Source organism: Phaethon aethereus, assembly GCF_964289735.1.
Source record: "Phaethon aethereus genome assembly, chromosome: 12".
In the NCBI taxonomy this organism is placed as follows: Eukaryota; Metazoa; Chordata; class Aves; order Phaethontiformes; family Phaethontidae; genus Phaethon; species Phaethon aethereus.
In genome coordinates, this window is record NC_138588.1 from 10,497,012 (window position 1) to 10,509,188 (window position 12,177).

General features: G+C 38.7%; 2 protein-coding genes across 2 annotated transcripts in view; one reads left to right on the forward strand and one right to left on the reverse strand.

Annotated features, from left to right (window-relative positions):
• Positions 1 to 338, reverse strand: part of EFL1 (elongation factor like GTPase 1) — a gene marked incomplete at its 5' end in the record, with an annotated part of 79,851 nt that extends 79,513 nt beyond the window's left edge. The window contains one exon of the mRNA XM_082005249.1: positions 248 to 338. Coding sequence (XP_081861375.1) covers positions 248 to 338 — 91 coding nt within the window. The remainder of the gene's footprint in view (positions 1 to 247) is intronic.
• A 928-nt stretch (positions 339 to 1,266) lies between these two features.
• SAXO2 (stabilizer of axonemal microtubules 2) lies at positions 1,267 to 11,640 on the forward strand (the record flags this gene model as incomplete). The annotated part of the gene is made up of 4 exons (XM_082005008.1): positions 1,267 to 1,307; positions 7,400 to 7,579; positions 8,769 to 8,971; positions 10,658 to 11,640. 4 exons carry the CDS (start codon positions 1,267 to 1,269, stop codon positions 11,638 to 11,640), a joined length of 1,407 nt encoding a protein of 468 aa, XP_081861134.1.
• Positions 11,641 to 12,177: the final 537 nt, after the last annotated feature.

Consider the following 12,177-nt stretch of genomic DNA (forward strand, 5'->3'; position numbering starts at 1 on the left):
CAACGTCCAGTTTCAACTCTTCCACATTATTGCATAATGCTTTCTTACATTCTAAAAAATAAGCTGCATCAGGCCAAAAGAAGCATGCAGAAAGCAAATTTACTTGTCAGAACCAGGATTAAGATGGTTTAAAGCTAAATCCATGAAAACCTACTGCTTTAAAAGTGGCCAAAATCTCCCATCATCCCATCATAAAAACTACATTGCCACACACAAGGTTTCCATCAGCCACAAGCACTCGTCTTACCATGATCCACATGGGCTAATATACAGATATTCCTGATTCCAGAAGTCTTCTTCTGGAGGTCAACCATCTTTCCCACGCTTGTGAGGACCATGGTTAGCTAATACTGTGAAGGGAGGAAAGTATTTTATTTAGGAGACAGTTTAAGAAACAGCTTTGTTTGTTTTTAAATTACGTAAGTTGTGATTAGAGTTACTCATCAGGGAAACGTCCTCCGACACGTGGAGTGCGTCACGTTCCGCAGACACCGTTTGTACCGCACCAGAAACTTGGGAAACACGGGGCACGTTTCCACGTTTAAGAACGAGGGGGTTGGGGTTTTTAGTCAGTTTTTCGTCACGCATGAGCACAGACCCGCCTCGGCTCTGCGCGCCCGAAGGGGTCTCGGAGAGGCACAACCTCACGCCTCACGCTCGGACGGCGCAAACGCGGGGGCTGTCCCCCGCCCCGTGCCCCGTTTCGCCTTCCCCTCCCGCCCCTTCTAGCAGGCACCGCCGGCAGCAGCAGCCCCCCCGCCGCGCTCCCCACGCGGCTGCTGCCGGCCCCCCCCAGCGCGTCGGCTGCGCACAGCCGCCCGAGGGACCGGTGCCCCGGGAGGGGGCCGCAGGCCTGCCCCGACATTTCCACGCCGGGGACCGCCGCGACGCTGCCGGGGGTGCCCTCAGCGCCGGGGCCGAGGGGGTGAGGCAGGGAGGGCGGGGGGAGGCCGCGCCGCTCCGCGCCGCCCTGCCCGCGCACCCGCGCCGCCGCCCTGTGCGCGCGCGAGCCCGGTCCCGCGCCCGCCCCCACCCCAGCCGCCAAACGGCCCCTCACAGAGGGGGCGAGGGGAACACCCCACCTGCGCTCCCTCCCGGCGCCGCGCCGCCCGCGCCCGGAAGCCCGCGCCCGTTCCTCCTCTACCCCGCCCCCCGGTGCGTGACGCCGGACGGAAGCCGACGGAGGCCGCTGGTCGCGAGGACGCCGCCGTTGCCGCGCGACGGAGCGCTTCCCGAGTCCCGCCGGCGGAGAGGCGGGGCGGGAGCATGAAGCCGCCTCGGTGTCTGTGCGAGATTTGTACCTGCGGGTAAGCAGCCCCACGGGTCGCCAGCGTCTTCGGGGAGTGGGGCCAGACCTCGGTCCGCGGGAGGGTGTCCCCACAGGAAGACGGCGGCGGCTCCCCCTGAGCACTCCGGGCACTCCCAACACCGCCCCCACAAAAACACCCCTGATCTTGTCCCCCTCCTCCCCCTTCCCGGTTTTCGCGAGGTACCCCGTGCCCAGTCGTGGCTAATACTTTTAGCCGTGGGAAGGCAGAAACTGGGTAACATTCCCATTTCAACGGTTTCTGGCTTCCCTGTTTTCTGAAAGGGATCTTCTTAGTAAATGTGAAGTAGTATTTTTATGTTTAAATCAAGCAGGGGAAAAGGCAGCTCTTAAATGCATTAAAATAGAAAAGAACGGAGACAGTCCTTCAAAGCCGCCTGGACTAAACCCCAGGATCAGGCTTTTCCATACAGCAGAGCCAACTCTGCTGTGTGGAGAGAGGGGCTGCACCGAAGGAACCCGCAGAAGAGCTCTGGCTAAATCAACCTTGACAGAAACCCGTGCAAGTGCTACAGCCTTTAAAATAGATCCAACATACCTGCCTTTCTAACATCACATCCGGTAATGCTCTCCACCGTGAAAGGAAGCCCCGCTATTTCTTTACATTCAAGTGATCCAATATGGAAACACACAGTCCGTCATTGTACTGTAGTCTCTTTGGCCCAGGGAGGCTGGCATAAGAGGGTAAAGCAGGCAATTTGTTTGTTTAAAATTACAATGACAGGTCTATACGCAATATTATCAATGCCATAGGTAAAAAAATTCACATCAGGTTTCCCAAAATCATAAGGGATTTAAACCTTGCAAAATTCAGATATATGTTTATAAGTTTGGAGTCAGTACTGTTACTATTTTCAATTTCTTCTCTGTCTACCTAAAAAAAACCCAGAAAAATAACCATCCTAGCATTCAAAGATACAGTCTATAATATTAAAAAAGAAAAAGTCATCCAACAACTACATACTAGGAGAGTCATCCTAAGATCACAAGAGTGTTATCACTATCTATTGGAAGTACAGGGCCAACCCTATGGCTGCAAAGCACACCATGAACTACAGGTTTCAGTTTGAGGTTTGTATAAGCAGACACATGGCTTATGTGTTTCTGTATGCAAACTCTGTCCATCTGTTCATCAGTCAATATTTTTTTTTTTTTTTTTTTTAATCTGTAGACAGAGGTGAGAGACAGGCAGTGTGTAAAGCTTCTCATGTCCTTTTTGGCCAAGACTGTGGGTGTAGTTTGCCCTATAAATTTGTTTCAAAAGTCCTAGAGTAACAGAGTTGGAACACTGTTTTCATGACGAGGTAACAAATCTGTCTCAGGCTCAAGTATAAAGATGGTGAGATAAAACAATCTGACAGCAGAAAATGAGGTTCAACTCAAAATTCTCAATTCAAAAACACAATTTAATAATATGAATAATTGAATAAAACATGCACAAAACTTATGGTTTAAAATAAACGTCACTGAAGTTTTTACAGTCAGTAAAATCTTAAGCCATTATTGGTTTAGGCAGAATATTGTGTTTGCTTCAGTGTAACTATAGTGTTTCTGTTTTTAGGGGAAGACTGGTTGCTTAGCAGTGTTACCTGGATATCACAATGCATACACATCTTAGAAGAGATTTCAAAGCAAAGAATAAGATCTAATATTTTGTAGAAGTTATCATTTAGCTATTTGCAGGAAATTCAGTTGAGATACAATTACTGTTTAATCCTAAATAATAAAATAGAAGGAAACAATCTTCCATAGCTGTTCACAGAAGAAAAAAACTTGGAAAAATTTTACAAATACAGGGGAGGAAAGTCAGTAAGATAGAACTTTATTCTGCTTTCTCTTTACAGGGAAGTGAGAAGAGCCTCCAAAGTTCTAGAATGACCTTTTTTGCACTGTAACATACACAATGCACTCATTAAAGGCTCACATCTGAGTGCTAGTGTTCATGCTTAGGGGTTGCAGTCTTGGGCTCTTAACCAAATATTTGTTACCAGATTTTAAAGAATATTTTGAATAGATTCCTTCTTATTAGACTGAATGGCTTCCTGTGCCTATTAGATGATCTTTTTCAAAATCAGCAAATAATTGTAATGCTAAAAACCACTGGAGGTGTACCTCGTGCTGAGCATGCTTGAAGATCAATTTGCAAAATAGGTCCAGTACTGGGGACTTCTCCATTTTTAATAACTGACATAATTTCTAGCCTCTTGACCTTAAGACTTTAACACTTTTGAAGTAGCGTAAGATGTTGCCAAGGTGGTATGATTATCATTTTCAAGCTGCTATGGTAGAGGTGTAAGTTTGGTTAGAGGTTGTTTTTGTTTTTTTTTTAATTTTTTAAACAAAAATGTTCTCAAAACTGCATTGTGCAGAGTAATGGCTGGATTCTGTATTGTTTCCTAAGATTTTCCAGATCCATTTCTTATTTTAGAAGTGGTATGTTTTTAATGTGGAGAAAGTATGAGCTAGTCTTGGGACTGATCCATAAAGAAAAGGAAATATTTTTATTTTCTTATATTCCATGGGTTCCAAATGTGTTAACTTAATACAAGAGAAAATTACCCCTTACCACCAAGTACGGTCAGGCTTCAGATCATTGGCTCAATAGAAATGTCTGACAGCAAATATAGAACGTTACATCTGGCCTCCAAAGCAAGAATAAAGCCTCTGAGGTAGATGAACTCTCTGCACTCAAGAATAGTATTTATCTACTATAAAAGACAATCACAGCATACAGAAGCATAGAAGTTTAGTTTTGAGATATAAAAATAAACTACTGCTTTATCTTCATATCAGTCTGTCAGCCTTTCCCCACTTATTGCACATTTGCTACCATTATTATAAAAATCTGGATTCCTGAATAAATATAAGTGAAAAGGAAAGAGGAAGATTTCTCTAAAATATGGATATTTAAACCTCCATACTGACCACACGTAAATACACACAAACCCAATAAAAACTACCAGGTCTCCTGTCTAACACTGGGAAAGCAGATGACTCTCAAAAATACAGTGTCCATACATAATTTCTGTCTTTCAGACCATAGTGAAATCAAATAGACCATAGAGTCATTGGCAGTTAAAAAAAATAATCAAAATTTTGAGTTGTGACTTGTTGGGGGTTTTTTAATAAGTTTTTACTATTACAAACATAAAACTTTTTTTATTATTGATCTACTTCTGTGGGAGGAAAATGCTTTGTGGGAAAATTTCAAGGGTCTTGCTAGCATTGTGTAAAACACAACTGTATGTATGCCAGATCCTAAATAAGTGCAATTTATCATCATTCCGTTACAATAATCACAGCAACAGCATTTGTCCCATATACTATCAGTTTTATTTAGCTGAGATTCTGTTCAGACCTTATGCAAGCTACAAGATAGTTAGTCTCCCTTAAAGAAGGGAAAGAATAATAATCCATCAAGACAGGCATCAGTCAGTCATAGGGGAAGACATATTCACACCAAATGAATTTGAATTATCAGCAGCTCTGGGGTTGAACTTAAGATAACTACAAGGAACAAGTTGAAAATAATCAGTGACTCGAGGAGTTCTGGCCAAATTGTAAGCAACATATTTCATTTATCAGAGCTATAATCTGCCTTCCCTGATGATTCTTAGCATCGTCTCTCTAAAGAGCTGTGATGTCCTACGTAATCAGTTTTATAAAGTTATTATTTAAACGAAAGCTTTTGGTTTAGCAGTTGGTCAACATCCAAAAGTAGATTTATTGGTTAACCAAAAAACCCCTAATCTCTTCTCCAAGTCAAATTCATATTTATTTTAAGGTAATTTTACATTGCCTTTTAGACCCACTGAAGGTTCCTTCACAGTACAGAGTAGGATGTAGGATCTCCTGAACAGTCTCATCCGGATCCAAGTAACTTTGTGCATATTTAGAGGTTGTTCAAAATTATTTCATATGCTAAAGTGACTGGGATCAAGGACGTTTTTGATTCAGCAATAATTCTAATGCAATTACAAAAGCTTCTTGCCTTGGAGAGACACACTAGATTACTTTCACCTCTGTCTTGAATCTACCAAGAAGTACAGGCTCACTCTGCAAGTAATTATTTTTCTAGTATCTATTTCTGTCTGTACCATGATCATTCAGGAATACATGGGATATACTGACAATATTGCTCAGAAAATAGTGAGAGTTAAGTCTTTAAAGAGTGGTGATACCACAACAAAGGTGGTGTCTTTTTTGGTGGTTGACCTTGTGGACCAGCTAATGTCAAACTGAAGACTGTCAAAATGAAGTTTTTGTGGATAAATATTGTTTGTTTCAAACTCCTTTGAATTGTATGCCTAAAATAGGTGAAGAACAGTATAATTTGATACCCTGTATTTCAACTAGCTTTCAAAACATACATTCAATGGTTTTAGTTTCTGCTTAGCTATTACTTTTAGATGATGCATGACACAGCATCTGCCTCTTATACTTACTGCAAAAAATATTACTAAGATGGTAACTGAATTTCATGAAGAATGTAGTGACAGGCAAGCACCGTGCTGAGGAATAGCACACACTCACCTCCTGGTTTTCCTACCTTTCCTATTCTTTCCCTGTTCTTCCTTTTTCCTTTCCCTGATATGTTCTGAATAGATCTCTCAATTGTTACTTGACTATCTGTTGACTTGATTAAAAAGGAGTAAGCACCTGAGGCTTTGAAAGGATCTGGCTTACACAGGGCTCCTTCATTTTTCATTTACTGAACTACTGAGCTGGCAAAGTCATCCAGCCCAAACTAATACCAGCTTTAGGGGTCTCCAGTTCCAGATAACTTCTTTTAGTGTTGGGTTTTTGGGGTTTATTTTATTTTTCCCAGCAGGAGTCCTTCATGTCTGTTTCTGTATTCTATTTTACCTGGCTTTAATTATTTTTTTCCTTTTTGGTATTCAGTGCTTGCTAAATTTCTTTGCAGACCTCTGAACTATTCCTTGGGTATCTAGCTTCCTGAAACTTGAATTTATTTGTACCCAGTAAGGGTATAAATAATAAGGATACCTTTCTTGTTCTTGAGTTATGTTTGCTTTTCATGTACAGAATTTTACCAGATTCATTTATTTTAAAAATTATGCTTTCTTTCTTATTTCCCTTTGCTTCTATCTGAACCAGTATTGCCAGTTGTCAGCCACAGGTAGGAGGCTGACAGTATATATCTCCTTAAAGGAGGGATTAAATAATAAGCACATCAGCAAAAATAAGATTTTTAAACCATGCTTGAAACAAACTACCAGAGACATGTAAGTGCATTATGCAAATTAGAATTCATATAATAAGAATTTCAAAGCAATATAGAAAATAATCTGTACATTTTAATCTCATGCATAATTAACACAAAACAGCAAGGTACAAGTAATAAATTAAGTCGTGATAAACCTCTTAACACAGTGGTGTCATTAAAATAGGCATCAATGAAAGCAGGTGTAATTGAAGTAAAACCTATTAATAAAAAGAGATGTCATTACTTCTAAACAAGCATAGTTTTTGGATAGAGGATTTAGTCTCCTTGAAAAATGGTTGAAAAGTCAGAAATGGCCTGCACAGCTCTGGAAGTGCAAGTGAGATTTCACACCACTAAAAGTTTAATCAAAAAGAGTTAATCAAGAGTTGTGGTGAAAATAGATGAGCAGATGCATAGATATAGAAGGACAAGTGATGAGGAAAAACAGTAAAAAAGATACAATATGAAATGAGAAATGAAGCATAGCTAGTTATTTTTGCAAATAAGACTAGTAGTATCATTAAAGTTTAAAAAAAAGAGAGGAAAGTACATCTCGGTGGTAGCATCATTTAGAGGACTGAGATCAACTCTATCCATCCTTTGTATTCTGTACTAAAGACTTAACTTGCATACTTACACTGTTTATTACTGTATTAGTATACTGTGCTCTGGGATCTATGCCATCAGCACAATGTTTTGTGGTTTTATCACTCAAAGATTTTAAACACATGCTACTGACATTGTTCAATCTTCCCTGTTTGTTATTCACTCCCAGTAGATAGGGCATGGGTTTTCCCCTTAAATGAAACTATCCAAAATGATCTCATCTGATGTGTTTTACCCAGGCGCCATCGCTGCCCTCATAAACCCACAAGGATTTATGATAATGGACAACAGCCATGCCTCACAACAGAGTATGTGGAAAAATATCCCAAGTATAGCAACATGTCTCCTCCCCGGAGCCTTAAGCCGAAACAAGAGTACCAAGCGCATCATGGAAAAATGGAAGGAATTACAACATTTAAGTAAACATTTTGAAGCAATGTGTTTTACAATTACTCTGTAAAATCTCTTATACTTTCTCATTTAAGGGGGAACTGAACATTGTATTGCAATCATTTTCAAAATGCAATCATTACATTCTTTACACTTTTAACATATTTGAAAGTATAAATTTTGAGTCTAGAAATACAGTTACCACAAGAAGGTCATAAAAAATAGTGAAGCACACATACAAAAAGATTTGTATTCTTTACTGCATCCTTTAACCTGGAAAGATAATCTAAAATTTCTGTCCTTGTTTTCAACCTGTTTTGGAAATCTAGGTCTCATCAAGTCTGAAAAAGCTGTCAAGCTGGAGAACTTTCTGTAATACTTGTGTGGAATCTGACATAGTGGGAAAATGAAACCCTAAGGAATAGATTCAGACAGTTCTAAATTATTAGGAGTTTGAAGAAAGTGAACTGTAAAGGGGTTCAGTAGGTCTGTCCTGTCAATGCACAGACTCTGACGTTAAACTTACAAGATTAAAGAGCACCTTTCAAAGAGTTAAAAGAAGACATCACTCGTTATTAATAATGTGACAGGAGCATAAACCTTTACTTTTTCCATTATTTTTCTTTTAAGCTGTATGAGCAACAGATGAAACGTCTTTATTTGTTTATAAAAAAAGGACATACATAGAAAGGCCAAATGCCTTTCTGCAAGATTGATTGTGTACTGCCTATACTGTTTAAACACCTACATATGTAATATACACCCTTTTAATGTAATGTGCCCATATAAAAATGATGAAATGGTGTTTCTGATTATATTCCATTCTCATGAATTAGTAAATGCTGCCACTTGTAATAGTTTGATCTTTGCCCTGCTTCTGCTTTCTGGATGATTTCTTTGTAAAATTACAGCCACTTTTTCTAGTCTCCTTTCAGACATTTTAAAGAATATATTTTCAACTTTGAATAAGACTTGGAGTTTAGAAAAGGTTGCTTCACGGTATACCTTTGAATAAAGGCTATATCATGCATGAGAGACCCTTGATTTGGGTACTATGATTTTCTTTCCTCCTTGCTATCCCTCTAACATACGGCATCAGATTGATTTTTCAGAGTAAACATAAGTAATTTTTTTTCCATATAATGGAAAAGTGACAAAAGTAATGCCATCAGAAAAAAGAAGTATTTTTAACCAGTGTTTCCTTTTTCCCCGATTCAGATCTGATTATTTACCCTATGATATTGTGAAGCGACCTATTCGGGTACAAGAAGAACATAAACCAAAGACGGGAGAGATAGAACTGGGAACCACATACCAGAAGGATTATAATGCTTATAAAATACAACCAGTGACATTAGTAAAACCTCTAGAGAGAAAACACACTACAGGAGGAAAATTGGATACTATACCAACCTATCAAGGTAATAATATATGCTACCTTTAGAAAGGGAAATAACCAAGATGAAGGTAGTACTCCAAATTATCTATATTAGAAACTAGATTTCTTAGTTTGGGCCAGAGAGTAGGATGTAAGAGAAAGCAGGTGGTAACACCTTCAAATGTTTAGCATTCCAGTTGTTTAGAGGTGACATTTATTGTTTCTAAACGAAAAGCCTTCTCTAACATTTTCTTGGCTAGAAGAAGAGAAATTCTAACATACACTAGGTTAAAGCTATCTCAAGCACAAGTTGGTTGTAATTAAAGTACCAATATATCTTTCAGATAGTTTTAGCTCATGTAACCTGTGTTTTTCCACAGAGCAGGTCTAAAGTTGATTTTAGATTTTTTTCTTGTGTACTGTATAGCTTCCATATCATCCTAATAATGATCTGTTTTGACACAAATTATTATATTACAATGATCAGAACAAAGGCACTAAGTCTTTTAAGTCATTCTGGTACGTAACTTTGATACACTTTATACAAGTAGAAAATTTTATACATAAAATGCGATCCTGAATTTGTTACACGTACTGCATTGCTGCAGCCCCAGTTAAGAGTAAGTAAAAATAAATGACGAGCTATGATCTACTTTAGAGTGCTAGGGTGAAAACAAAAATCTTCCTGATTATGAGGGCCAGGGGTACCGAAAGGATACTTCAAATAACGAGAGACAGATAGGGCTATTAAAACAGGAAATTAGACTGCTTGGTGCAAAATGAGCAGAGGAGGGAGTGCCGTGACGGAAAGAGTTGGTAGGACAAAGTTGGGGAAAAAAGGCTCTTCAAAAAAAATCCAGAGTTATATTTCACTAGCTTCTTTAAGCTTAGGCCTATGATAGATAGAAATGCATTTATATAAATATTCTATTTATATTTATTGGTTGTAAATAATTTATTAAAAAATTTAAATATTTCTATTTAGCCTATGTGTAAGCAGTAAGCTAGCAAATAATGAATAATTTATCCTAGTCTGAGCATACAACTAAGACAGCATGCAACTGCTTCATTTAAAATGTGTGTTAGCAGTTCAACAGGGAGTAAGGATCAAGGAGTGAAAAAACAATGAAGCTGAAGTAGGTACAGTGATTGCAAGACAACAAATTGATTTCAACTGCCTGAAAAACTTAGAGCAAGTTTAGATGGGACAGTAAGTTTTGTAACTATAGCAGAACAGTCCGTTAGTAAAAAAATCCATAAGCAAAGAAAAAAAAATCCCAACAAGCTTTAAGGTGATATAATGTTGATTTGGAAATTATGAGAGAATTCTCCCAATCAGTAGTGAACATGACCCATTGACCTATGAGGTTCCTTGCAGTCTTGCCTATTTACATAAACTTCCAAGTAAAATATAAGATATTGTATATAAAATCTGTATATGGCTATTTTCTGTATGGAACACACACTGAATATGTACATGCAACATTTTCTTTTTCCTTGAGGAAATATTCAAAATAGGGCATCATGTACAATTTTTTTGTCTGTTTTTATCACACCAGTAATAGAAGACAGTTTTGTCATATCCAAACGTGCAGATAACTTTATCATTCTCACTTACATCCATTTTCTTTGTTTTGCAAGATTAATACCAGAAGAATGTGGATTAGTTTTAAAGGAATAGTCTCAAATAATAACACTTGTATGGTGAAGTTTTGTTTTTGCCTTAAAGATGACTATAGGTCATGGGACGTTCAAAGAAGGGAACCTAGTAAGGTGGAGCGTATATACCACCCGCCTACAGAGAAGTTTGGAAATCCTACTACGTTTCAAGATGACTTTGTTCCCAGGGAACTGCATCCCAGACAAAGTTTTAAACCTCCTTGTGTAGGCAAGCTTTCTGACGTGCCTTTTGATAGTACTACTAGCCATCGCACTTTTTATATTGCTCATCAACTGGAACCAAAATTCCTAAGATCAAAAGAAGAGTATAAGCCAAGCAACCAACCCTTTGAAGATCTCACAACCCACCGGAATGATTTTAAAGGGCTACCTGGGCAACTTGCAAAAAGCTGCAAGCCTGAAAATACAAAAGTCGGATCCAATGGTCATTTTAATGGAGTCACTGAATTCCAGGATCGTTTTCAGCCATGGTTGGTCTCCTTGCCTGAAGTCCGCAAAACGAAAGAGTACGTTCCACCTCCAGGCAACATGGATTTTAACTCCTCAAGCCATCTTGATTATGTTAAGCATGAGATTTCTCCTGCTGTCCCCATAAGACCAGTTTCTAATGGAAGAAGAACCAATGCCCCTTTTCAAGGGAATACTACTGCAAAGGAAGACTTCAAAGCTTGGGCCAGCTGTCGGCAAGAGATTACTAAGAAACACCAGGAAATTCTGAAACCCACAGGAAAATTTTATGATTTAACTACATTCAAATCTCATTACATACCACATCAGATCATTCCAGCTCCAAGTTTCAAACCTGTACATGCTACAGTTCCTAATTCAGCTCCTTTTCAAGATGAAACTATGTATCGCACAGAATATACTCCAAAGAAACAAGAGATCTGCCCAGCAAATTACCCATCCCCTCCAGGCTATATCTATGTGAATACAGATTCTCAGGGTCACAAATTCTTCCGCCAGCTTACTCCAAAATTTTCTGAGTCAAATAGTAATCCTATTCTAAAGGAAGTAGCTGTTGTGTCATAATACTTAAATGCAATATTTCAAGCACCCAAGTGAAATAACTGGAATCCTACTCATTCATTTTTTCTTTAAATAACACTGGAAACAAATTAAATAATGCAAATTCTGATTTTAAAAGCACTTAAACTAATAGCTTAAAAGCAAAGCAAAACCAGAAGTTTATTAGAAGGCTAATAAGGATTTGCCAATTTTTTATAGGAATAATGCATCTTAAATGGCATCTATTCTTGTTTTTGATTGTGCATTCTAGTTTCCTTGACTTCCCAGATTTCATTATGCTCCATCTCAACCGTATGTATTGTACATTTAAATTCTTTCAGATTTTCTACACATCAAATGATTGTATTTGTGAAATAACAAGTATCTTATGATCATAACTTCTTTCTATAGTAAGAAAATAATGCTACAATAATCTAAATAATTAGCTCATCAATCCAGGTTTTCGTCTCGTCAATATTTTGAGCAATGGGATAAGAAGATTTTTTTCTTTATATTTTGCTGCCCAAATCCTAAGATAACATCCCATGACACATAGGCACC